At 45.7% G+C, this 27,803-nt stretch overlaps 3 protein-coding genes across 16 annotated transcripts in view; 2 read left to right on the top strand and 1 right to left on the bottom strand.

Annotated features, from left to right (window-relative positions):
- Positions 1-448: 448 nt before the first annotated feature.
- LOC101740989 (esterase FE4) lies at positions 449-14,934 on the top strand. Of its 3 annotated transcripts, none has more exons than XM_021353267.3 (4): positions 449-553; positions 5,666-5,894; positions 12,903-14,146; positions 14,633-14,934. In XM_021353267.3, the coding sequence occupies exons 2-4, from the start codon at positions 5,718-5,720 to the stop codon at positions 14,811-14,813; spliced, it is 1,602 nt and encodes a 533-aa protein (XP_021208942.1). In that variant the 5' UTR covers positions 449-553; positions 5,666-5,717; the 3' UTR covers positions 14,814-14,934. The 3 variants fall into 3 exon arrangements, with proteins under 3 accessions (XP_021208942.1, XP_062526726.1, XP_062526727.1); XM_062670742.1 differs by having other exon boundaries at positions 458-553; positions 5,689-5,894; XM_062670743.1 differs by having other exon boundaries at positions 459-553; positions 5,660-5,894.
- Positions 14,935-16,056: 1,122 nt separating this feature from the next.
- LOC101739343 (ephexin-1) overlaps positions 16,057-27,803 on the bottom strand; it is a 146,210-nt gene continuing 134,463 nt past the window's right edge. For all 12 annotated transcript variants that reach the window (XM_038013343.2, XM_062670734.1, XM_062670733.1 and 9 more), the window contains 7 exons: positions 23,128-23,296; positions 22,085-22,224; positions 21,464-21,613; positions 21,218-21,353; positions 20,130-20,237; positions 19,288-19,381; positions 16,057-18,319 (listed from right to left, as the gene is read on the bottom strand). In XM_038013343.2, the coding sequence (XP_037869271.1) occupies positions 18,153-18,319; positions 19,288-19,381; positions 20,130-20,237; positions 21,218-21,353; positions 21,464-21,613; positions 22,085-22,224; positions 23,128-23,296 (964 nt within the window). In that variant the 3' untranslated portion in view covers positions 16,057-18,152. The remainder of the gene's footprint in view (positions 18,320-19,287; positions 19,382-20,129; positions 20,238-21,217; positions 21,354-21,463; positions 21,614-22,084; positions 22,225-23,127; positions 23,297-27,803) is intronic.
- LOC101740845 (esterase FE4) lies at positions 23,711-27,201 on the top strand. The gene is made up of 3 exons (XM_004921551.5): positions 23,711-24,568; positions 25,189-26,432; positions 26,910-27,201. The coding sequence occupies exons 1-3, from the start codon at positions 24,392-24,394 to the stop codon at positions 27,088-27,090; spliced, it is 1,602 nt and encodes a 533-aa protein (XP_004921608.1). The 5' UTR covers positions 23,711-24,391; the 3' UTR covers positions 27,091-27,201.

Raw genomic sequence — 27,803 nt, 5'->3', positions numbered from 1 at the left:
GCGGGAGTCTCGTCACTCGCTGCATCGGTAGCATCAGGAACGAGTGGAGGGATAGACTCTGACAAGCCGGGTGACTCTCTAGCCTGTGACCGAGTGATAAATATAGCTTTCTCTTTCTCTCGATCTGCGCACATGTGAGTACTTAGGTGGTAATGTATGGCGCGGCGGGCTTGCATTCACAGAGACGATAAGTATTGATCGATTAACGATGATCGACGATTAACGGTGAGTTCTTCAAATGTTTGAAGACTCACCTAATTGACCATGATATGTACGGTTTTTGGACAACATTTACTAATTAAAATTACATTTCAACCAACGACTTTCGAATTCTTATCAATAAGAGATCTAATTATGCAGAAAAGATATAGAATATCAGAGATCCTATCGATAAGAGACGATTACGGCTGAGTGACAATGCATATCAGACTAATTTGATTTCACTCCGATTTGAGCAACCGACGCGCGTGGACGTGCTCATTGTTCGTTCGATTGCCCGACCTCGGTTCGTGGCACATCTGGCGTCCAAGTGTTTTGTCGGAAGTGACTACCGGTGATAATAGATCATTGTTCGTGGCACATCTGTGGCCCAAGTGTTTCTCGGAATTTGTACCTGCGCCTAATTACAAGGCATTGCCGCCCGGAAACTGTGCAGTGGTTCTATTCACTCTAATTCTATTCTATTTATTCTATTCACTAAAATTTCTAAAATTCCTAGAATCGCTTCGGCCAATTTAGTGTTACCGACGCAGGGGCCTCGCCGCAAGGCGAGCGCGTGTTTAAGTCCCGGGGCAGCCCCCCCTGGGCAGTCCGAAGAAATGGAGTTTTCTCCAACCAACACACTGCTCGCGGAATTCTTAAGCGAGAAATACCCGGCCCTCGAATCAGAATTTTTAGCTTACAAAGCTAAACGCGCCGTGAACTGTTCTGCCGTGCCCGCCGCGCCCGCCGTTTCCGCCACGCCTGCCGTTCCCGCGTCCCCTGCAAGCGCGCGCAAAACTCCCGCGCCGTACACCGCAGCCTCCGTCGCGCCCAGCACACCCGTGTCCCCCATACTGTCGCGAAAAACTCCCGCGTCTACCGCGGCAGCTTCCGTTCTACCTCAGCGATCGTCTGCGGCCTCCGTCGCGTCCGCCGCTCCCACGCCTTCCTCCTCGTCCTCCGACTCTGACTCGGATATGGAGGTTGACCTCGTTCCCGCCTCATTAACAGATGGATTCACTCTCGTGCAAAAGGGTAAGAAGCGCGCCGCGGAGTCCCGAGCTTCCGCGGCCGCTAAAATAAGCAAAGCCGCGAACGCGTCGCGCCCCCGCCCTCCGACCCCTGTCGCTCCCTGTCCCCGTGCCACGCCGTCGCCGCGCCCGGTGGCACAAACGAGAAATCAGGCCCCTCCTCCGTTGATTCTTCAAGAGAAGGCTGCTTGGGACCGTATCTCCCTGGCCCTTAAGGCCAAAAACATAAATTTTGTCAGTGCCCGTAACCTCGCGAACGGGATACAGATAAAAGTAGCAACACCCGACGACCATAGGGCCCTCTCAAGCTACCTCCGAAAGGAGCGTATAAGTTATCATACGTATACGCTCCAGGAGGAGCGTGAGCTCCGTGCAGTCATACGTGGCATCCCCAAGGAGTTAGATGCCGAGCTCGTAAAGGCCGACCTACTCGAACAAGGCCTACCCGTAAACTCCGTGCACCGCATGCACACAGGACGCGGGAGGGAGCCATATAATATGGTTCTCGTCGCCCTCCAGTCTACCCCCGAGGGTAAGAAAATCTTTAACGTCCGAACTGTCTGTAGGCTTTCCGGAATCACCGTGGAAACCCCTCATAAAAAAGGCACTCCGAGCCAGTGCCACAATTGTCAGTTGTACGGGCATTCTTCCCGTAATTGTCACGCGCGCCCTCGATGCGTCAAGTGTTTGGACGATCACGCCACGACTCTTTGCACTCGCGATCAAAAAACCGCGACAGAACCACCTAGCTGCGTCCTGTGCCGAACACAGGGTCACCCCGCGAATTACCGTGGATGCCCCCGAGCCCCTAAAATAAATCGCCGCGTCGCGCGTCAAAACCGCCTCCGAGCTTCCGGCCCTGACATCAAAGCCACGGCACCCTCTGTGCCGAAGGCTAAGCCTGCCTTCGTGCCGGCGCCGGTGCCCAGCGGCTCGGCCTGGGCTAAACCGTTGCCGTACACGAACACGGCTGTAGCTCCCTCCCCCGCGATTCGTCCCGTCCCCGCGATACGTCCCTCCCCCGTGATTCGTTCCTCCCCCGCGACCAGCACTCCGACCGCGTCCGACAATCTCGCTCTAGCGATCGACTTTTTTCAGTCGATCAACTTTGAGCGTGTTAATGCTTTGGGTGACGCCATTCGCGCCGCCTCCACTGCACAACACTTCATCGCCGTTGTGCAAGAATACGCTGACGTATACGCGTCGTTAAATACGTACGTCCTCCCCTCGCTCCGCCGGTAATCAATGGCGTACATAAGTAGAATAAAGCCCCTATCCGTAACGATAGGATTTTTTAACGCTTACGGTCTCGCAAATCAACGTGATCAGGTTTGTGATTTTTTGCGTGACCATCAAATTGACATCTTTTTGGTGCAGGAGACCCTGCTTAAGCCCGCGCGCCGCGACCCTAAAATCGCGAACTATAACATGGTTAGGAACGACAGGCTCACTGCTCGTGGTGGTGGTACCGTCATTTACTATAGACGAGCCCTGCACTGCGTCCCACTCGACCCCCCCGCGCTTTCTAACATCGAAGCATCAGTATGCCGAATCTCACTGACTGGACACGCGCCGATCGTTATCGCGTCCGTTTATCTTCCACCGGATAAGATCGTTCTAAGCAGTGATATCGAGGCGCTGCTCGGCATGGGAAGCTCTGTCATTCTGGCGGGCGACCTAAATTGTAAACACGTCAGGTGGAACTCACACACCACAACACCGAATGGCAGGCGGCTTGACGCGTTAGTCGATGATCTCGCCTTCGATATCGTCGCTCCGCTAACCCCGACTCACTACCCGCTAAATATCGCGCATCGCCCGGATATACTCGACATAGCGTTATTAAAAAACGTAACTCTGCGCTTACACTCGATCGAAGTAGTTTCAGAGTTAGATTCAGACCATCGTCCCGTCGTTATGAAGCTCGGTCGCGCTCCCGATTCCGTTCCCGTCACGAGGATTGTGGTGGATTGGCACACGCTGGGCATCAGCTTGGCTGAATCTGATCCACCATTGCTCCCGTTGAGCCCGGACTCTACCCCGTCTCCTCAGGATACCGCTGAAGCCATAGACATCTTAACGTCACACATCACCTCGACATTAGATAGGTCATCGAAGCAAGTTGTAGCGGAGGACTTCCTTCACCGCTTCAAATTGCCCGACGATATTAGGGAACTCCTTAGAGCTAAGAACGCCTCGATCCGCGCCTACGATAGGTATCCTACCGTGGATAATCGTATTCGAATGCGTGCCCTACAACGCGACGTAAAGTCTCGCATCGCCGAAGTCCGAGATGCCAGATGGTCTGATTTCTTAGAAAGACTCGCGCCCTCCCAAAGGTCTTACTACCGCTTAGCTCGTACTCTCAAATCGGATACGGTAGTAACTATGCCCCCCCTCATAGGCCCCTCAGGCCGACTCGCGGCGTTCGATGATGATGAAAAAGCAGAGCTGCTGGCCGATACATTGCAAACCCAGTGCACGCCCAGCACTCAATCCGTGGACCCTGTTCATGTAGAATTAGTAGACAGTGAGGTTGAACGCAGAGCCTCCTTGCCACCCTCGGATGCGTTACCACCCGTCACCCCGATGGAAGTTAAAGACTTGATCAAAGACCTACGTCCTCGCAAGGCTCCCGGTTCCGACGGTATATCTAACCGCGTTATTAAACTTCTACCCGTCCAACTCATCGTGATGTTGGCATCTATTTTCAATGCCGCTATGGCGAACTGTATCTTTCCCGCGGTGTGGAAAGAAGCGGACGTTATCGGCATACATAAACCCGGTAAACCAAAAAATCATCCGACGAGCTACCGCCCGATTAGCCTCCTCATGTCTCTAGGCAAACTGTATGAGCGTCTGCTTTACAAACGCCTCAGAGACTTCGTCTCATCCAAGGGCATTCTCATCGATGAACAATTCGGATTCCGTACAAATCACTCATGCGTTCAACAGGTGCACCGCCTCACGGAGCACATTCTTGTGGGGATTAATCGACCAAAACCGTTATACACGGGAGCTCTCTTCTTCGACGTCGCAAAAGCGTTCGACAAAGTCTGGCACAATGGTTTGATTTTCAAACTATTCAACATGGGCGTGCCGGATAGTCTCGTGCTCATCATACGGGACTTCTTGTCGAACCGCTCTTTTCGATATCGAGTCGAGGGAACCCGCTCCTCCCCACGACCTCTCACAGCTGGAGTCCCGCAAGGCTCTGTCCTCTCACCCCTCCTATTTAGCTTATTCGTCAACGATATTCCCCGGTCGCCGCCGACCCATTTAGCTTTATTCGCCGACGACACGACTGTTTACTATTCTAGTAGAAATAAGTCCCTAATCGCGAAGAAGCTTCAGAGCGCAGCCCTAGCCCTAGGACAGTGGTTCCGAAAATGGCGCATAGACATCAACCCAGCGAAAAGTACTGCGGTGCTATTTCAGAGGGGAAGCTCCACACGGATTTCCTCCCGGATTAGGAGGAGGAATCTCACACCCCCGATTACTCTCTTTAGACAACCCATACCCTGGGCTAGGAAGGTCAAGTACCTGGGCGTTACCCTGGATGCATCGATGACATTCCGCCCGCATATAAAATCAGTCCGTGACCGTGCCGCGTTTATTCTCGGTAGACTCTACCCCATGATCTGTAAGCGGAGTAAAATGTCCCTTCGGAACAAGGTGACACTTTACAAAACTTGCATAAGGCCCGTCATGACTTACGCGAGTGTGGTGTTCGCTCACGCGGCCCGCACACACATAGACACCCTCCAATCCCTACAATCCCGCTTTTGCAGGTTAGCTGTCGGGGCTCCGTGGTTCGTGAGGAACGTTGACCTACACGACGACCTGGGCCTCGAATCAATTCGGAAATACATGAAGTCAGCGTCGGAACGATACTTCGATAAGGCTATGCGTCATGATAATCGCCTTATCGTTGCCGCCGCTGACTACTCCCCGAATCCTGATCATGCAGGAGCCAGTCACCGTCGACGCCCTAGACACGTCCTTACGGATCCATCAGATCCAATAACCTTTGCATTAGATGCCTTCAGCTCTAATACTAGGAGCAGGCTTAGGAACCGTAACGTAACCGTACTCGTCGAACTCGACAAAGAGGTCGACGTGCAACCTAACCCATGCATCAGCCCGCTGAGTTTCTCGCCGGATCTTCTCAGCGGGTCGCGATTCCGATCCGGTAGTAGATTCATTCGCGAAACAATTGCTCTTGAGTTGTTAGGTCTCCTTCGGAGGCGCTCGGGCAATTGTTAGCAAATCCCACCCCTCTTGGCTGAGCCTTTGCTCGCCCACCTGTCCTTGTGAAACTGGAAAGGCCTTCGGGCCACCAGTAAACTTTCAATCATAAAAAAAAAAAAAAAAAAAAAAAAAATAATTTGATTTCACGGAGATTGTTGCTCCGTTATCATTTTGAGATACAGGTCTTATATAAAATATCTGACAGCGCACAAACAGCGCATTTCCAGTGCAAGTATGCTGCGATTGGTTGCTCTTTTGGGCTTGTTGTCAGCAGTGGCTGCCCGGTTGAGGATAGACCCGCTTGTTGATACTCAGCGGGGCCTCATCAGGGGACTGAGGTCCGAAAATGGAAAGTTCTCGAAGTTTTTGGGCATACCGTACGCACTAGTCGACGAGAACAATCCTTTCGGGGTGAGTACGATAAATTTTTTTCCTACCCATTCTAGTAGCCTCGAAGGGTTAATACTAGATTCACAGAATGAGTAGGTGAGCTCACGGGGCTCTAACCTGTCGACGTATATGTAAATTTTTGCGGCGTATATATATATATATATGTCGTCGTGCGCCAGGGATGGCTGAGCGGTAGTTTCCGTCATCACTCGTATTCGATTGAACTCAGTTTAGTCAATAAAACTTTTTGAATAATAATTATTGAAACTCAACACACACAACTTTCACAATGACAGGGTAAACCGACAGTTTCGTTCCACATACCGACAGACCGACTGACTGACTGACTGCCAGACTGAATGACTGTCTGATACGGAATGCCACGACTTTGTCCACGTACCGCCATTTTATACTGTGGCGTTACGGAGTCTACCCTACATTTTGTGATATTTATCAAAACAACATTTCATCATTTAAAATAATAGTCAAAACAACGTCTTAATATTACTAAAAGTCGTTAACCACGACACGGCCATTCTGACACGTCACACGTCCCTATGTGATGCTCCTGCAAGGAAAACAACCTTCTGCAATATCAAACAGGTTTCGTCTCGGCCAATCCTGATTCATTCACGATTGAGGATTGGGATTCGTTTCATTACAAACCATAACGTTAGTTTTCAACAAGATCTTTAACCTGTGTGAGCAGATAATTTAATTACCCAATTATTAGCGACACACGATACAACTGAAAAATTTCATTAATGCTCAATAAGCACACACACACATAGTAAAAGCTTAGAAAATTTTCAAGTAAACAGAAATAATTGATCACAATAAACTACTAGAGCAAATTAAAGAGCAGAAGATGATCAGAGCCTTGTACCACCGTCGTTTATTCATTCAACCATTTAATTAATCACAATTAAATTATCGAAATTTCACATAAGCCTCTCTATCGCCACGGCTCTCCAGCCGACCAGCAATCGCAATTGCCCTCAAGATGCGCATCCACAGCGTGAATCACCCGTGTGCATCACCCGCTGACTACACACGATGGTCTTTACAGACCCCGACCTCCACCAGAGCCAAACGCGCACCGCGCACCCACGGACTACTTGAGTTGCCTCAAGAGACACCGATTTCTACCGGGCACGACTACGTAATAGCTACTGGTACGGTCGAACACAATACGGGCACAACTTAGGCTCACTCATCTTCAATAGGATCATTGTCAACATCAACTTCGACTGGTACATGACCTACTGGCATCCTCCTCAACCTATCGTGTGCATATTTGTACGTACGCTTAGAGTTTAAAGCTTTCAACGTATAACGATCACCGTCCAGAACCTCTACTACTCTAAATGGACCTTTGAACTTCGGCTCAAGTTTCGTTTGATTCCGCTCTTCGTTTTCTAATAAAACGAAATCACCGACCGAAAAAATTGAAATTTTCGCCTTTGTTTTATCAAATCGCCCCTTATCATAATCCGCACATTTTTTTATGTTCTCAGATGCTATCTCGCGAATTTCGTCAATATCAATTTCAGTTTCTACATCGCTACACATCAACGATAACGGTCTTGCAACCTTACTTTAATCAGTTAGTTGTATCGTGGTCATTTGACTCTACATCTTCTACATCACTAGTTTCAACAAAATCGTATAGAACGCTCATGGCCTGGCTGCCGGCGCAGCTAGTACCACAAATGATAAAAACAATACACATCACTTCACAATATAGAGTCAGCGACTCCCAGGTCATTAATAGACCAACACAACGATAGTGTCCATTGAGACTCAGGTCTCCGCTGTACCAATCGATGGAGGTACTCTCACCTCACTCATCAGTCTCGTCAGTAGCACTACTTAGGCAAATTTATGTAATCATGAGTGTTATCAGTTTCAACATCAAATCATCAAGCTTAACATCAATTTCAACATCAAATTTTACTAACTTTCCAACGGTTGCTCTCTGGTCTCGTCAAGGTTAATCTCTTGTTTTCAGTATCATTTAAAGTAAAAAGCTTTGGGGGTATGGCACGCGAATTATTAAAAGCTCAAGAGGGCTCACCCTTTTTATACGTTGGATAGAACAATCTAAAAAAAGATGAACAATTCCATGAGCTCATTGAGAGCTTGGTCAGCAATAACGCAAGTCTGGGCTTCGAATAAGGACACACTAGATTTAAGTGCTTATTTCGCTGAATGCTCAATCTAACTGAACCGATTAAAACAACTATCGGGTAGTACATGACATAAAAATGAGTAAGCAATAAACCATCGCAAAGGATTTGTTCCGTACAGTTTTGGTCAAAACAACAGACCCTTTATGAGAACCATCGCATAAAATTGCTGAAATATGAGGCTACTGCTAATAAATTTCTTGACAAGAGAGCATTCGGCACCAGAATCCAAATAAAAATAATACGACTCACCAGATTGTTCTCATTTACCAAAAATACTCGATATTACGCAGCTACCGGCACGTCGCTCTGCTGCTGCGTTGCTCGCGGCCGTCGATGACATCGCGCCATCAATTTGCCTCGGCGGCAACTCGTAGCAATGTTTTTGCTTAGATGGGTGGACTATGGACGAGCTCACAGCCCACCCGGTGCTATGTAGTTACTGGACCCCACAGATATCCACAACGCAAACGCGTCATCCACCCCGAGATACAAGTTCCAAGGTCTCAGCATAGCTACAACCGCTGCCCCACCATTCAAACCGAAATACACCACTGCTTCACGGCAGAAATAGGCAGGGTGATGGTACCCGTGCGGTCGATGGCACTATACGGAGCACCCGTCTGGTGCCACGTCCTTACCCACGAGAACGTCGCCGCGCTGCGACGCCGGCAGCGCGCGATCGCGGTCAGAGTCATTCAAGGATACCTCACAGTCTCCTACGAGGCGGCGCGCCCTAGCTCAAGTGCAGCCGGAGCGCGGAGGCTCCAATCTCGGCATTCCGTGCTGGAGGCGTGGTCTCGTCGTTTGGCGGACCCGTCGGCCGGCCTCCGTACCGTCGAGGCGATCTGCCCGGTTCTCGCGGACTGGGTGGGCCGCGACCGCGAAAGTCTCACCTCCGGCTACCTGTGCAGACTCACAAGACATCTTACCACCAGCCACCATGCAAACTACAATTTTGCGGGTTCCACCTCTACTACACGATGTTACTCCCACACTGCGGAAGCCAACCGCGAACACTTGTCAAGCACGCACAAGCACGCACTTCACCGGAAAAACTGGCATCCGCCAGCGGGACCCGAACACCGCCGCATCGCCAGACACGAACGCACCGGACGTCTTATCTTACAGGTCACGACGACTTCAAATGTGTCAATTTTCTTCCCCACGGAAACTTGCTTGCTTGCTGGAGCCCGAAGTCATCGAACGTGTAGTGTTATTGGTATTAAATCTAGCAGATTCTAAAGTTTCAGCGACAATTCACAGTTTCATGTCCTGGTTTACTGCACTAGTGGCATGTAACTCTAGCAGTAGTCATTGGCTTAAAACGATTCGTGTCGGAACTACCCACTCGTCATGACAGATCTATTATTGCGATCGAACTTTCACTTGAGACTTGCACTTGCCTTAATTTCTTGCAATAGCTTGTTACGTGTCGTATTTCCGCTAGTAAATGCCATATGATTAAGTCGAGAGTCAACTGGGCAACATGAGCCAGAACGTAAGATGTGACGATTTCTTCGTGGCTCAGATCTTCCATCGAGGTAACGGACGTTATTACACGACGTGCGTATGCTGCATTCACGCTTTTGTGGCTTACCATTGCTTAAATTGATAAGCGTCACAGCAAGAATTTCGCATCATAACGAGCGAGAAATAAGTCGCAAATGCCTCCATGTGACACCTATGTGTGAAATCCGCGACAACATGATAAGGCACCGCCTTTCAGGGCCCCACTGAAGACTACAATGAGCTATGCACCATCCAGTAGACGTTCATCGAGGTACATATCAACCGTAGCGCACCAAGCACATGGATCGGCATCTGTCTGTTCCCGATGAATTTCTGACCCGTGATCTTAGATACCGTTACTGGTACTCTGATCTGCATCATGTTTTTCCGCTGTACTTCGAACATGTTCAAATACGTCACGCCAGTGAGAGTAGAGTCCTGATCCCGCTTCTGATGTCGGGGCGGGCCATGGATGGCTGAGCGGTAGTTTCCGTCATCACTCGTATTCGATTGAACTCAGTTTAGTCAATAAAACTTTTTGAATAATAATTATTGAAACTCAACACACACAACTTTCACAATGACAGGGTAAACCGACAGTTTCGTTCCACATACCGACAGACCGACTGACTGACTGACTGACTGCCTGCCAGAGACTCACTGACAGACGGACGGACCGTCTGATACGGACTGAATGACTGTCTGACACGGAATGCCACGACTCTGTCCACGTACCGGCATTTTATACTGTAGCGTTACGGAGTCTACCCTACATTTTGTGATATTTATCAAAACAACATTTCATCATTTAAAATAATAGTCAAAACAAAGTCTTAATATTACTAAAAGTCGTTAACCACGTTATATAATAGGTTGGGGAAAAAGTATTTTCGCATTATAGTATGTATGAACTTGTAATAAATCTCTTTGAAAAAATTTATAAAAATTTATACCATTTGTATCTGGCTGGTTTTGGTAGCATTAAAAGTTTAAATTTTAAAGAAAATAATTCTAAATTCAAATTAGGAAAATGTATGATTATTATTATTTTTCGTACTGTCAAGATGAGTGAAGAAATTCGATACTACATTTTAAAATTTTACTACAAAAAAGATAAAAATGCAACGCAAGCCGCGAAAAAAAATTGCAATGTTTATGGACCTATAGTAGAATTATTTTGTCCGTGCAGTTTGGGTCATAAAACATAGCCTGGCTAGGGCCGTGAGCATGTTGCGCGGGCGCAACGCCATTATCGATAAAAACAAATGAGTCATCGAAGGTCTTGAAGTCGTCGTGGCCTAACGGATAAGACGTACGATGCATTCGTGTTGACCGATGCACCGGTGTTCGAATCTCAGGCGGGTACCAATTTTTCTAATGAAATACGTACTCAACAAACGTTCACGATTGACTTCCACGGTGAAGGAGTAACATCGTGTAATAAACAATGAAACCCGCGAAATTATAATTTGCGTAATTACTGGTGGTAGGATCTCTTGTGAGTCCGCGCGGGTAGGTACCACGGCCCTGCCTATTTCTGCCGTGAAGCAAGCAGTAATGCCTATAAGCTCCAGTAACCACTTAACACCAGGTGGGCTGTGAGCTCGTCCACCCATCTAGCAATTAAAAAAAAGGTACACGGCGGCGGGATGGTATACGAAGGGTGGTGAAGCATTGTTATGTTATGAGTCATTTGTACTTACCTGCAAATAATAGTACATTATGTCGAAGAGAAATGTGTTTTTATGCATTCGTTCTCTGAATTTCTTTAGTGACACAATGGCTACTCATTTGTTTTGTATCAAAACGGCAGAATTTATTCAAAATAATATTTACACGTGTTGTTATCAACAATGTATTAAAAATTTTCACTGAAATAAGAATAGATCCCAAAAAGTTACAAAGTGTTAATTTCTGCCGTTCTCGTTAACTTGCTGCGGCGATATGTACTGTAAGTGTTCGATTAGTGATTTTTTCTTTCATTTTTATCACTAATCCACAAAATGACAAAACTAACTACACTATCGATAACGCTTATCGACAACAATAATGCGCATCACTATGCCCGTCCATAAGGCTCGTGAGTGGAATACTCGCTTCACCGCTCCGATTTTTTATGACCCAAACTGCACGGACAAAATAATTCTACTATAGTGCAGTGTCTGTGCGAGTAGCACAAATTTGGTTAAGCGTTTTCAATCCGGAAATTTTGATGTCAAAGATGCACGTCGCTCTGGTCGCCCTATTACGGATAAAATGGATGCCATTTTTGAAAAAGTGGAGCAAGATCGGCATATCAGTAGTTACGGCGTAGCTGAAGAACTGGGAATTGACCACAAAACTGTTTTGGCCCATTTGAAAAAAAACTGGGTACACAAAAAAGCTCGATATCTGGGTACCTCACGAGCTTACTGAAAGATACCTAGTGAACCGTGTACTCATTTGTGATTCTTAATAAAGAATCACAATAACGACGCAATGAAACCGAACGATTTTTTAAGAAGTTGATAACTGGTAATGAAAGTGGATCACGTATGACAAGAACGTGCGAAAAAGATTGTGGTCAAAGGCCGGTCAGGCTTCATAGATTGTGGCGAATCCCGGGCTAACTCGCAACAAGGTGATGCTCTGTGTGTGGTGGGATTGGAAGGGCATTATTCATTATGAGCTGTTACCACCAGGCAGGACCATCGATTCTGAACTCTACTGCGAGCAACTGATGAGATTAAAGCAAGAAGCTGAGAGAAAGCGGCCGGAATTAATCAACAGAAGGGGTGTGGTTTTTCATCATGATAACGCTAGACCTCACACATCTTTAGCCACTTAGCAAAAATTAAGAGAGCTTGGCTGGAAGGTGTTAATGTATCCGCCGTATAGTCCTGACCTTGCACCTTTAGATTTCCACATGTTTCGGTCTCTTCGGAATTCTTTAGGCAGTGTCAGGTTAACATCACGAGAGGAATGCCAAAACCAATTGTCGCGGTATTTTGATCAGAAGCCCCAAAATTTCTACAAGATGACAAAAAGTTATCGAACAAAATGGTACTTACATACTTTAGTTAAATGTAAATAAACTATATAAAATAATGTTGTGAATTTTCTTAAAAAATGCGAATAAACTTTTTCACCAACCTATTATATATTATTATATATTTAAACAAATACAAAAAATTGCCGGATCTCTCTAGCAGTTCTAAAGTGTTAAGTTTGCTTACCAGCTTTCAGGAGAACAATACTCAACCTATTAATTAAAATAAACAATCTAACATTACAATACTCGTAATAATTGTAGTATTCTATCGAAATCAAAGAACATTTTACTTTTCAGCCATCAGTACCACACCCTGGTTTCGAAGAGACATTCGAAGCATACGATGATTCCGTAGTTTGTCCTCAAGTTACTAAGGGCGTCGGAGTTGGTAGTCTCCAGTGTTTGAACCTGAACGTTTATGTCCCAAACACGGCTACATCGCGCAACAAGCGCCCCGTGATGGTTTGGATCCACGGAGGAGGCTTCACTAGCGGCAGCGGGACAGGCAGGGACTACTCCTTCGACGACCTGGTCCGACATGACGTCATCGTCGTATCGGTCAGCTACCGACTCGGACTCTATGGGTTCTTATGTTTGGACAGTCCTGATTTTCCCGGCAACCAGGGTATGAAGGACCAAGTTCTTGCTTTGAGATGGATTAAGGAAAATATCGAAGCGTTCGGCGGAGATGCCTCTAAAATAACCTTATTCGGAGAGAGTGCTGGCGGCGTCGCTGTCGAGCTACACCTACTGACCGACCAGGATAAGCTGTTCAATCAGGTGATCATCCAGAGTGGATCTGCTTTCTTTGCTGGGGGTATTAGGAAACCTAGCAGCCGTGTTCCAATAGAAATAGCGAGCCAGCTGGGATTCGAAACTGACAACTTCTTAGAGGCGGTAAAGTTTCTGGCCGATCAAGACCCCCACCTGGTGGTTGCAGCCAGCACTTCTCAAAGCTCTACCTTAAGAGGCGGTACTCTTAGACCTTGCTTAGAAAACAAATACGACGGAGTTGACAGTTTTCTTTCCGACTTTCCTGAAAATTTAGAGGCTAGAAACATTCCTGCTATTTATGGAGTAACCAATAAAGAATTTCTAACATTACATGCTTATGTGACCCCCGAAGACTACGAGGTGACAGGAATTCGAGCTTTTCTGGAACGGGCTTTCAACTTGACCGATAACGATATGGAAGACCACGTGAGACATTTCTACATCGGAGACGAGACGCTGACCGAGAAGCAGTTCGATGAGTTTATAGATTTTGCATCAGACTATTACTTCAACTACGCCGTCCAGCGGTCTATAAAGAAGTCATTGGCCGACGGTAACAAGGAGGTATATTACTACGTGTTCTCGTACGACGGAGGCAGGAATGCCATGAAGGAGTACCTCGGCATAACGGCGGAGGGCGCTGCGCACGCGGACGAGCTCGGCTACCTGCTGGCCGTGGATGCGGTCCCGGGACAGCACATCGCCGAGGAGGACCAACTGATCATCGACAGGATCACTACTCTTTGGGCTAATTTTGCCAAATACGGGTATGTTGCATTGTATGTATTGTATGCATATACGTACATACATATGTACCAATAAACAATTTAAGTGATGGAACTCTAAATGCAACAATTGAGCTCCTTACATTTTTCTTCTTTTGTTTTATTACTTAGGTGGTTAGACTAGCTCAAGAACTGTCTGAACCCATAGGAATCCATAAACATCTACAAAGTACATAAATGCCACCACCCACCTGACCTGAGTTCTAAGGTTTGAGTTTTTACAGTACAACGGCTGCCCCCACCCTTCAGACCGAAATGCATTACTGTTTCACGATAGAACGGGGCAGGGTGCTGGTACCTACTCGCGATTACACGATGTTATTCCTTCATCGTGGAAGTCATTCGTGAACATATGTTTAGTACGCATAACAAAAACTGCAGCAGGCATCTTATCCTTTAGGCCACGACCACTTCAACGTTACAGAGATCAATGTGTATATATGTTCTTTGATGCCTTCCATGTTCCAGTAACCCCACCCCTGAGCCGACGGACCTGCTGCCGGTCGTGTGGTCGACAGTAGAAGGTAACAAGCGGCCGTATCTGGACATCGACACCGACCTGCAGCTCAGAAGCAGGCCCTTCCACCACCGGATGGCCTTCTGGGATCTCTTCTATAAGCTCTATGGAGAATTGGAACGCAAGAAATAACAGCAGAAATAAACGATGAACCAGTACGAGATACGGCTTATACGACGACAGAAATATAAATTGACCAGAATGCTTATATGTATTCATGTAAAATCTATATAAATTGAACTTTATGCATTTTTGATGTTTTTCATTTATTATAATTTAAAAAACTAGAGTAACATGTGTGTGTGAACAATATAAGGGTCTATCCGGTGTCGCCGTGGAAACCCCCCACAAAAAGGCACTTCTAGTCAGTGCCATAACTGTCAACAATACGGGCACTCATTCCCTAACTGTCAAGCGCGCTTCCGATTCGTTAAGTGTTTCGACGATCACGCCACGGCTCTCTGTGCTCGCGACCAGGAACCGCCATCGAACCCCCTAGCTGCGTCCTGTACCGAACACATGGTCACCTGAGGCTGCCTCCGGGCCCCTAAATTGAAACGCCGCGTTGCCCGACAAAACCGCCTTCACGCTCCCGGCCCTGACTCTAAAGCCTCAACACACTCTGTGCCTGAGGCTAAGTCTGCCTTAGCCCCAGCCCAGCGTGCCCAGCGTCACGGCTTGGGCTAATCCCTTGCCGTACACGAACAACCCTGTGACGCCCCTGTAACTCGCCCCTCCCCCGCGACTTGTCATCCGATTGCGTCCGACAATCTCGCTCTAGCTATCGACTTTTTCCAGTCGATCAACTTTGAGTGAGTTAGCGCTTTGGGCGACGCCAACCGCGCCGCCTCCTCTGCACATTATATTACATCGCAGTTGTGCAAGAATACTCTGACGTATAGAATAGGTACGCGTCGTTAAATATGCACGTCCTCCCATCACTCCGCTTGTAATCAATGGCGTACATAGATAGAATAAAACTCCTATCCGTAACGATAGGATTCTTTAACACTTAAGGTCTCGCAAATCAACGTGATCAGGTTTGTGATTTTTGGCGTAACCATCCTATGGACATTTTTCTAGTACAGGACCGCCTTAAGGCCGCGCGTCTTGATTCTAAAATCTATAGCTATGTCATTCATAATATGGTTAGGAATGACAGACTTACCGCTCGCGGTAGTGGTTCCGTGACAGACATGAAATTCATGGTTCAATTCCAAGCCTGTTCGTGTCATAACTTTATACATATTTCAATTTAATTTTATTGTGCATCTCACATAAAATAGTTTAGAAATGTGTGCTTTAAGACAAATCCCAATGATTAATTGTTTTATTAAATAGGTTATTTACTTCATCATAATAAAGTAAAATCAAATGTTTATTACACATTTATTCGAACCAATATTCATACAATGTTACATTCTACATCTAGACTATGCCTATACAGAATAATTTAAGTACAAATACATACATTATAACCAATTGATTTAGTTTTTTGCATTGTAAGCTAAATAACTTGATTTATTTCCATAAATTTGTTTTTTATACCAACTTAAAATACAATGAAAATTACTTGTCACCACGGGAATGTTGTTTAAAACGTCATTGACACTGCAATGTCAACATGTCAAAAAAAACATATATTTTAATGTCAAAATGTCATTTAAATTATCAAGTGTCGAGCATTTTCCTTAAACGTACATTTTGATAATGTTTTAATAAACAAGGCGTCTCGCTGAGATGCTAATATTTTCGACATGCTGTATTGAAGTACCAAGGACTTACATAAATTACATAAATCATATATAAAATTGTCCGCTTTCCATGACTAGGCAATATAAAACAGCGGCGAAATTTTATTAATTCTAAAATAACTTAAATTAAATGAATATTCAACTTAAAATTAATCAGTAGGCGTTTATTTATTTTTTTACATTCGGTAAAATCTCAATCGTAACTGTACATCTCACGAATCTATACAATAAAAGGATTTTCTCTTTAAGAGCGAATCCTTCGGTCAATGCATGAATTTTATCACTTATTCCTATACAAGACAATATAAGGTATTGTAAATATTTAACAAACTGTAAGATATATATGTATTTGAATTATTGATTTGAGTGTTATGCAATTGATTAGAATTATTTAGAAGATGTCCCAGAATCAACACGTAATGAAAAATTTGAAAATTAGTGCAGTTAATTTTTTATTGCATAACAGTATCCAAGAGGCATGACGCGCTCTACTTTCGGTGCAATAAAACACTAAAATCCTACTATAATTCACAACTTTAATACGAAGGCAATGTCTGGACGGACATGTTTCTAATTTCAACACGAAAAACATTTATTTATACTTTAGCACCATAATTTTTAAACGAATCAAATCCAATTTCTATAATTATTAAACGACTGTATTTTATTCACTGTTCATTTTCAAAAAGTGTGAATTCATATTTTGAGAGAAAATAAGCAGTCGAAATTTATCTACTAGCCCGGTGACGCTGATATGTTCTCTCAAGACATTAGCTTAGGTAGGGAAAAAAAAGTCAAAAACATGATGGATCGAAACGAAAAAAAAAAACAAATCCCTATGTAACATGTTTTTGGCGGACGACGTAAGCGTCATTTCAGCCACCGCGTCTCCTAGTTGGGAGCCTTTCAAAGACAATTTAGTAGTACTTGAAGGTAGGAAGAACCCTTTAAGATTTGTATTCTGTATTCTCACTAAATTATTGACGCAATAGGTGAGCCGACGAGTCAATAACAGTAATAATGGTTTATTAGAGGACAGATTACATTTTTTAGTAGAAAGTAAATACATTTAAGAGTCGTTTATAAAATTGCAATAAGAGACAAGGAAATGCCAAGTTATTTAATTTCGCACTAAAGAGTGACAAAAGAGAATGACATCAGAATTCGCGTGCGCCTCAAAGTTCTTATTTTTGAATACTTAAATATTATGTACATATTTACGACTATTTTATCTATTATCCGTTTTTTAATTAATCGAGTGCTTTGTTAAGGATATTGAATTTAACGAAAGGACGCAAATAAACAAGACAATTTTTACGAATGAGGCGAATTTGAATCCGTTGTAGGTAAATTTAACAGGTGGGCGGTCTGGCGATTCGACTTAGAGTAACTTCCTCTTGTTCCCTAGATCGACTCAGACTCAGAGTCTGTTGTCCCTAGATTGACTCAGACTCAGAGTCTCTTGTTCCTTAGATCGACTCAGACTCAGTCTCTTGTTCCCTAGATCGACTCAGAGTCTCTTGTCCCTAGATTGACTCAGACTCACTTACTCTTGTTCCCTAGATCGACTCAGACTGAGAGTCTCTTGTGCCCTAGATCGACTCAGACTCACTTCCTCTTGTTCCCTAGATCGCTCCACTCAGATTCAGAGTAACTTCCTCTTGTTCCCTAGATCGACTCAGACTCAGAGTCTCTTGTTCCCTAGATCGACTCAGACTCAGAGTAGCTTCCTCTTGTTCCCTAGGTAGGTCCCGGAGAGCGCGAGCAGGCGGTACCGTTGTCGCAGGTTGCGGGCCCGGACGTGCGGGGACGCGATCTCGGCGGAGTAGGCCCCGGGGAACCAGCCCGCCTCCCCGTCCCGGGTGCGCTCGCCGTAGTACCAGCCTGAGCGGGAAAATAAATAATCCGGGACTAATCACCCACGATCATCTAGTATCCAAACTAGGATTTCCCATACCATGGAACCAGATACTTAAGTACATATATACTTTGAAATATAATACATACATACATACATAGATAGATACATTGCCGGCCAAAAGTTTAAGACCGCACTTGAATAACATAGAATGTAAAGAAGGATTTTTTATGAAAAATCCGTTATCTAACTATAGCCTTTTTAGCGTGTATTGCTAATATTTCTTTACGTTTTTAAAGTATAATGTTTATCGATCAGTGTTTTATTAGATGATTAAACAGGTTAATTAAACATTTAATATTTTATTGGAGTTTTATTTCATTGTCCTACTTTAGTTGAGGTGGTCTTAAACTTTTGGCCTGCAGTGTAATAAATATCCGAACAGAGAAATTAAACTTGTTAATCACACAAATGTTTGTCCGACATGGGAATCGAACCCACGATCTTCGGAATAGCAGTCAGAGGCGCTAGCCACAGCGTCACCAACCAATCAGTAAGATAACGCAATTTATTTGCAATCTTTTGACGTCGCGCTCTTTCACGACTTCTCGTCAACTGTCTGCTGTGTTTTCTTGTCATTATTCTATAATTGTAATCACTGTTTTGGTGTGCAATAAAGCTCAGTAAGTAGGACCTCTTGTGAGTCCGCACGGGTAGGTACCACCACCATGCCTATTTCTGCCGTGAAGCAGTAATGCGTTTCAGTTCGAAGGATGGGGCAGCCGTTGTAACTATCCTGAAACCTTGGAACTCGTATCTCAAGGTAGGTGGCGGCATTTACGTTGTAGATGTCTATGAGCTTCGGTAACCACTTAACACCAGGTTTGAGTTCGTACACCCATCTAAGCAATAAAAAAAAGGATATATTCTCTCTCTCTCTGTCTCTGTCTCTGTCTATAGCGGGTTGTACAGATCGAAGTGAGAAGCAGCTCACCTTCGGCCGTCTTCCTGGTGACGTTGACGACGTCGCCCTCGGCCAGCGACAGCTCGTCGGGCTGCGCGGCGGCGTACGCGTACAGCGCGCACACCTGCGGCGCCGCCGACACGGTTACACACACAACGCGACCGCCGACAGACTTGGGGCACTAGGCCTCAAGTGCGTCGGGTCGCACTAGGGTTGCCATGCGGAGATAGCGGTGATGGATTTACGCTCAACCCCGCGCGATCGGGCCTAGGGCGGCGTGACTTAGGGACGGCAAAATTATTTAAATGCAAAAATTTGAGACGAAAAACAATTCACGACCAGTCTCCTTTGAAAATGAGTTCAGATTAATTATAAAGTTATTTTAAATTTTAATCATCATTAGTCATCAAGCCTAAATCCATCACTGGGAGATAGTTTACATACAGAGGGCACAGAGATCTCAATGAGATCACCAGATATATTGTAAAGAATAAGCGAAGATGTTCCACCAATAGTATTTTTTTGTTTGTAAATAGGCAGTTTCTTGGAATTATTATTAGCACGATTCAGGTTTATGTTGGATTATTTCTATTCGTTTAAAAGCTACAGCTGAACTAGCTGATAGCTACATTGACGGAGACAATCCTGACAAGCTTTGTGTAGTGTAAGTGTTTGCGGTGTATGCACGGTGTGGTGAATCTACTGTGTAGTGTATATACTGTGTAGTGTATATACTGTGTGTTGTATATACTGTGTAGTGTATATGCTGTGTAGTGTATATACTGTGTAGTGTATATGCTGTGTAGTGTACATACTGTGTGGCGTAGGTAGTGCGTAGTGTGTACTGTGTGCAGACGGCAGTGCGTGCGTACCTGCGGACAGTCCCAGCCGGCGTAGACCGCCTCCCCGGGCGCGGCGGCGGGCAGCCACAGCGCCTCGCGCCATCGCGACACCTCCGTCTCACTGCCGCACGACATCAACTGCAACAAACACACAACAGTGTTCGTAGATTAGTGTCGTCGTTCGTGATGGTAGCCACCAGTCCGGGCTCGCGTTGGTATGATCGTGGTCATCATCATCATGGTCGGTTATTCTTGGCAGAGCAGTCATGGTCAAGTGGAATCTTTGTTTATTAAAGCCTTGACAGCTGTTCTCCACAGTTCACGAACTGAGGCTTGGCGCACGATCATCTGATCAGTCCAGCGGATAGGGTTGGTCCATTAATATCTCTCAATAGTTGTCGTCAACAGTGCAATCCAGAAATATTTTGGACACGTATCGCGTCGGTCAGCAGAGTCTATCGAGAAACTTGTTGTTCAGGGTAGGGACAATGATCGTGGTCACGTATGGCCTTTATGCCATACAATCTGACCTCATCTCTCAACGTGACTGGTCACGTCCATATAGTGTCCTACGAACCCCGGTAATCGCCGAACGACCTGTCTGCCAGCAGCCTCGAGGGGCCATTGTGGCTTAACTCTGACATTTTGAATAATAAATGTTTCTATTCAAAACCGCCATCTTATCACACATGTTACACTATTATACGTTATTTGTAGACTGCTATAGTCATCCTTCAAATATGCTTTAAATAGCAGGTCCACGAGCACGACCCTACTGTTAGCTCGAGGTCTGAAGCACGGACAGCCACCACCGACCTCACGCTGCTAGGTGGGTGACGCCAACGGACCTTCTAGGTAGGTGAAGTCGATTGTGGTACGTGTCCAATATTCCTCCGCTGCGACCATCGCTAATTGTACGAGAAACGTAAATGTCTTTAGTTGTTTAGGTTTAGCTTTGGTGGTTATTAATCGCGCACCACCCGCCGCTCGGCGAGGGCGCTGGAGCCACCTCCCGGACTCACAACAGCTCTACCGACTACCATCACGACCCGACCAACGGTCAGGGCAAACACACATGAACATCGATTTGTATTATATATAGGTATACATTCCCTCACCATTTCGACGGTCCTTCCCTCGTGGTTGTCGAGGAGGGTGAGGAGCAGCGCGTGCTTGGTGGCGGCCACTCCCTCCGCGCTGCACACCTCCAGCAGCGAGCGCGGACAGTGGTCCACCGCCACGTACGACTCCTCGCTGGAGGAACGGAACCAACATTACTGCTATAGCCAGGCAGACATTACTATTTACTGGCTGCACCATAGATTACTGAACGCGTATAAGAACGTCCCTATATGAGAACTGACCCTTTCTTCTTGGTGACGACGAGCAGGTCGTTGAACAGGAACACGTGCAGGGGAACCTTGTGGAACTTCTTGCCGAAGGTCAGCTTCAGTTCGTCATTCTTCCACACCAGCTGCGTCATCTCGCCGGACCGGACCAGCCACCTCACCGGCCTGAAGGTGTCGACAATATATTGAAATACGTGTCTACAGTTTTAGCTCACGTTGTAAATGCTATCGTTGGTAAATGATCGATTTGATGTGAAGTGGATGTCGAGAATGCGCAAGAACATTGTTATTATCCTATCAGTCTTTATTCAGATCACACTTTCTAATAGATACACTGATGGCACTATGGTGACTATGGACATATTGTGAAGCTGTACTTGTCGTTGTTAGCTATTATCATCCTATTTATGCCGCGAAGTATTCCCGGTTGAGACGTAGAATTAATTTCCTGTTAGAATTGAGACTTAGGCCTCGACTCTCATGTCTCAAGGTTGATGAAGGTATTAATGTAGTGATGTCTATGAGCTCGTTCGCAAGTCTATACAGTAAAACAATAATAATACTGATTTTGCTGCCAGTCGCTGTGTACCCAGCCTACCAGCAGTAGTGGGGCAGTGGGATCGGGGATGTACGTACCGTCGGTCCCGGCGCGCCAGGGCGGGCCCCAGGTCGGGCGGGTGGCGCACGCCGGCCGGGAACTCGATGACGCGCGCCAGTCGGTACATCTCCTCCACGCGCTCCGTGTTGCGGGCGCCCTCGTTGCACTGCTGGACGTACTGCGGGGAACAAGGGCAATCATCTCACTCGAGTGACCCTACCGACACTACCATACAGTCGGACGTGTGAGTACTTCGCGGCGGAAACTCATCCGTGTGGGCATACAATGCGCCTACCAAAATAGTTACCGTTCACATTTCCGTGTAGGTCAAATCTATAACTGTCCGAGTTACGCGAGCCCGGCCCAAAGTACATCGCTTGGGTCATGATGGGACCTGTATCTTTTTGTATAAAACCAGGGTTAAAAAGGCGCAATCAATTCTGTTTAGGCGTACTGTGAGTTCAAAACATTTCGGCCGCAAAACAGGTAACCGGTTTCAGATCGACCAGACTTTTGAGACTTTTTGATGTCTACGGACCCGATAATAATCTAAGACCAAACTAGATGAGAGGCTGAGCTGTTTTAGTACAAATCAAACAATAATAATGCTCCGGCCAGTGGGAATGTGTGTTTATTCATCTATATATGTAATTATGAAAATCTGTCGACCGCAACATTCCCAAAGTTTTCGTATACACCATCACCTGACTCTTATCATTTGTCTTCGTCTATGGCAGTGGTCTTTACCATAGATGTCAGACATGGGCGTAATGCCAATCCCCACGGCTGACGATTAAAAACCACGGTTAAACGATTAAAGTTTAGCGGTAGGCAGCGGACCCACAGACACAGCCCACTGAGTTTCTCGCCGGATCTTCTCAGTGGGTCGCGCTTCCGATCCGGTGGTAGATTCTGCGAAGCACTGCTCTTGCTAGGGCGGTGTTAGCAATTCTCCGGTTTGAGCCCCGCGAGCTCACCTACACAAGCCTACACCATCAGGTGGGCCGTATGCTGTTTTCCTACAAAGGCAATAAAAAAAAAACGTACAATATATATCACGTTGCATTAGTATTAAACTTACATTGTTCAGAGTCGCTAGTGCATGCATGCACGCCTCATACTCTTCGTCTTCTGATGAGAGGTTCTTCAGTACCGCGTCCATCAACAACGGGAGTCTCGTCACTCGCTGCATCGGTAGCATCAGGAACGAGTGGAGGGATAGACTCTGGCAAGCCGGGTGACTCTCTAGCCTGTGACCGAGTGATAATTTTTTTATTTTTTTATTTTATTTTTGTTGCTTAGATCGGTGGACGAGCTCACATCCCACCTGGTGTTAAGTGGTTACTGGAACCCATAGACATCTACAACGTAAATGCGCCACATACCTTGAGATAGAAGTTCTAAGGTCTCAGTATAGTTACAACGGCTGCCCCACCCTTCAAACCGAAACGCATTACTGCTTCACGGCACAAACAGGCGGGACGGTGGTACCTACCCGTGCGGACTCACAAGAGTTTGATTTTTATTACACGATGTTATTCCTTCACCGTGGAAGTCAATCGTGAACAATTGTTAAGTACGTATTTCATTAGTAAAATTGGTACGAATCGCTACGAATGCACCGGACGTCTTATCCTTTAGGCCACGACGACTTCAAAACCACCTGGTGTTAAGTGGTTACTGGAGCCCATAGACATCTATAACGTAAATGCCCCACCCATCTAAATATAATATAGCTTTCTCTTTCTCTCGATCTACGCGCATTTGAGTACTCAGGTGGTAATGTATGACGCGGCGTGTTTTCATTCACAGAGACGATAAGAATTGGTCGATTAAAATGATCACATTTAAAGAGCTCACTAAACTGACCATGATATGTACTGTTTTCATGATTCATGATGTTTTTGGACAACATTTACTAATTTAATTTCCGCCTATTTCTGGCGTGAAGCAATAATGCGTTTCGGTTTGAAGGGCGGGGCAGCCGTTGTAACTACATATACTGAGTGAGACCTTAGAACTTATATCTCACGGTGGGTGGCGCATTTAAGTTCTACATGACTATGGGCTCCAGTAACCACTTAACACCAGGTGGGCTGTGAGCTCGTTCAGCCATTTAAGCAATAAAAAAAAAACAAAATAAAATTTCTCATCGATAACAGATCTAGTTATGCAGGAAGGATAGAGAATTTCAGAGATCCTATCGATAAGAGACGATTGCGGGAGTGACAATGCATATCAGACTTATTTGATTTCACGGAGATTGTTGCTCCGTTATCATTTTCAGATACAGGTCTTATATAAAATATCTGACAGCGCACAAACAGCACATTTCCTGAGCAAGTATGCTGCGATTGGTTGCTCTTTTGGGCTTGTTGTCGGCGGTGGCTGCCCGGTTGAGGATAGACCCGCTTGTTGATACTCAGCGGGGCCTCATCAGGGGACTGAGGTCCGAAAATGGAAAGTTCTCGAAGTTTTTGGGCATACCGTACGCACTAGTCGACGAGGACAATCCTTTCGGGGTGAGTACGGTTTTTTTTTTTCCTTCCTATTCTAGTAGCCTCGAGGAGTTATACTAGATTCACAGAACGAGTAGTTAGGTGAGCTCACGGGGCTCTAACCTGACGACATTGCTAACACTAGCCCTAGCAAGAGCAGTGCTTCGCAGAATCTACCGCCGGATCGGCCTCCGGCCGTCAGATGACGGGGGCGAGAGCGAGTTCCCTCTACTCGATATCGAAACGAACGGTTCGATAAGAAGTCTCATATGATGAGCACGAGTCAGTCAGGCACTCCCATGTTATACAGCTTATAAATCAAACCGATATGCCAGACTTTATCGAACGCCTTTGGCGATATCGAAGAATAGGGTTCCGGTCGGGATTAGTTTCCGCTTATTTAGCTCTATTTAAATATGCTCCGTGAGGCGGTGCACTTGTTTGCACGAATGTTTGGCGCGAAACCCAAACCGCTCGTCGATCAATATCGTCGTCTTTTTGGACGAGATGTAGTCCCAGAAGCGTTTCCGAAGGAGTCGTTCGTATATTTTGCCTATCCAGCGATAAGAGGAGACTAATCGGACGGTACCGTAAAATAGTAATTGTAGTATTATATCGAAATCAAAGATCATTTTATTTTTCAGCCATCAGTACCACACCCTGGTTTCGAAGAGACATTCGAAGCGTACGATGATTCCGTAGTTTGTCCTCAAGTTACTAATAACGTCGGAGTTGGTAGTCTCCAGTGTTTGAACCTGAACGTTTATGTCTCAAACACGGCTACATCGCGCAACAAGCGCCCCGTGATGGTTTGGATCCACGGAGGAGGATACACTAGCGGCAGCGGGACAGAGCGGGACTACTCCTTCGACGACCTGGTCCGACATGACGTCATCGTCGTATCGGTCAGCTACCGACTCGGACTCTATGGGTTCTTATGTTTGGACAGTCCTGATTTTCCCGGCAACCAGGGTATGAAGGATCAAGTTCTTGCTTTGAGATGGATTAAGGAAAATATCGAAGCGTTCGGCGGAGATGCCTCTAAAATAACCTTATTTGGAGAAAGTGCTGGCGGCGCCGCTGTCGAGCTACACCTACTGACCGACCAGGATAAGCTGTTCAATCAGGTGATCATTCAGAGTGGATCTGCTTTCTTTCCTGGGGGTATTGGGCAACCTAGAAACCGTGTTCCAATAGAAATAGCAAGCCAGCTGGGATTCAAAACTGACAACTTCTTAGAGGCGGTAAAGTTTCTGGCCGATCAAGACCCCCACCTGGTGGTTGCAGCCAGCACTTCTCAAAGCTCTACCTTAAGAGGCGGTACACTCAAACCTTGCAGAGAAAACAAATACGACGGAGTTGACAGTTTTCTTTCCGACTTTCCTGAAAATTTAGAGGCTAGAAACATTCCTGCTATTTATGGAGTAACCAATAAAGAATTTCTAACATTACATGCTTATGTGACCCCAGAAGACTACGAGGTGACAGGAATTCGAACTTTTCTGGAACGGGCTTTCAACTTGACTGATAACGAGATGAAAGACCACGTGAGACATTTCTACATCGGAGACGAGACGCTGACCGAGGAGTTTTTCGATGAGTTTATAGATTTTGCGTCGGACTATTACTTCAACTACGCCGTCCAACGGTCTATAAAGAAGTCATTGGCCGACGGTAACAAGGAGGTATATTACTACGTGTTCTCGTACGACGGAGGCAGGAATGCCATGAAGGAGTACCTCGGCATAACGGCGGAGGGCGCTGCGCACGCGGACGAGCTCGGCTACCTGCTGGCCGTGGATGCGGTCCCGGGACAACACATCGCCGAGGAGGACCAACTGATCATCGATAGGATCACTACTCTTTGGGCTAATTTTGCTAAATACGGGTACGTTCAGCTTATACGCACATACCTACATACGTACCGATAAACAATTTGAGTAATGGAACTCCAAATGCAACAATTGAGTTCTTTACATTTTCTTTTGTTTTATTACTTAGGTGGTTAGACTAGCTCATGACCTTTCTGGATCCATAGGAACCCATCTACAATGTATGTAAATACCACCACCCACTTTGAGACATGAGTTCTAAGGTTTGAGTTTTTACAGTACAACGGCTGCCCCCACTCTTCAGACCGAAATGCATTACTGTTTCACGATAGAACGGGGCAGGGTGCTCGTACCTACTCGCGATAACACGATGTTATTCCTTCACCGTGGAAGTCATTCGTGTACATAATTATGTTAAGTACGTATTGCATTAGAAAAACTGCAGCGGGCGTCTTATCCTTTAGGCCATGACAACTTCAACGTTACAGAGATCAATGTGTATAGATGTCGTTTGATGCCTTTCTATGTTCCAGCAACCCCACCCCTGAGCCGACGGACCTGCTGCCGGTCGTGTGGTCGACAGTAGAAGGTAACAAGCGGCCGTATCTGGACATCGATACCGACCTGCAGCTCAGAAGCAGGCCCTTCCACTACCGGATGGCCTTCTGGGATCTCTTGTATAAGCTCTATGGAGAATTGGAGCGCAAGAACTAAAAGGCCGAAATAAACGATGAACCAGTACGAGATACGGTTTGTACGACGACAAGAATACTAACCAGGACGCTTATATACATAAATGTAGTCTACATAAATTGAATATATGCATTTTAGATGTTTTTCATTTATTATAGTTTCTCCCGGCAGATATGACGTTTTAGAATGAACCATTCCAAGCTTGTTCGTGTTTTAATTTTATATAACAAGATAATCTCAAAAAAAAACGACTAATCCCCGTATATTTAGTCGTTCACACGAGTTTAACTCTACTCGACTCAACCTCCAACGCGCGTTTTGGTATGCTTGATCGTAAAAATAACATCCACTCAAACATCCCTCGAAAAAAATCCTCACCGGAGTGGAGTAATTGAACTGTTGAGTCAAGACGCGACGTACCTTGAACGTTCCTCAAAACCTCGCAACAGCGTCTAGTAGATACAAGATGACTTCTGATAGCAGTTTTGAAGAATTTATTGACTATATTGTTGATAACAGAGTGTATAATTAATTGTCCATCGCAAAGGTATTTGGGAGATGCGGATAATCCCTTGGAAGTTTACGACGACGACGAAATCCGAAAACGTTACAGACTTAGCAAAAATTTGGTTGTGCATATTCTGCTCCCTTTGTTGACTAACAACATGAATGAAAACAATCGTGGAGTACCTGTAACGCCGATATTACAAGTGCTAATTGCTCTGAGACTTTAC

Source organism: Bombyx mori, chromosome 10 (assembly GCF_030269925.1).
Source record: "Bombyx mori chromosome 10, ASM3026992v2".
NCBI classification, from domain to species: domain Eukaryota; kingdom Metazoa; phylum Arthropoda; class Insecta; order Lepidoptera; family Bombycidae; genus Bombyx; species Bombyx mori.
The sequence above is the reverse complement of the archived record's forward strand: the minus strand, read 5'-3'. Positions and strand labels throughout refer to the sequence as shown.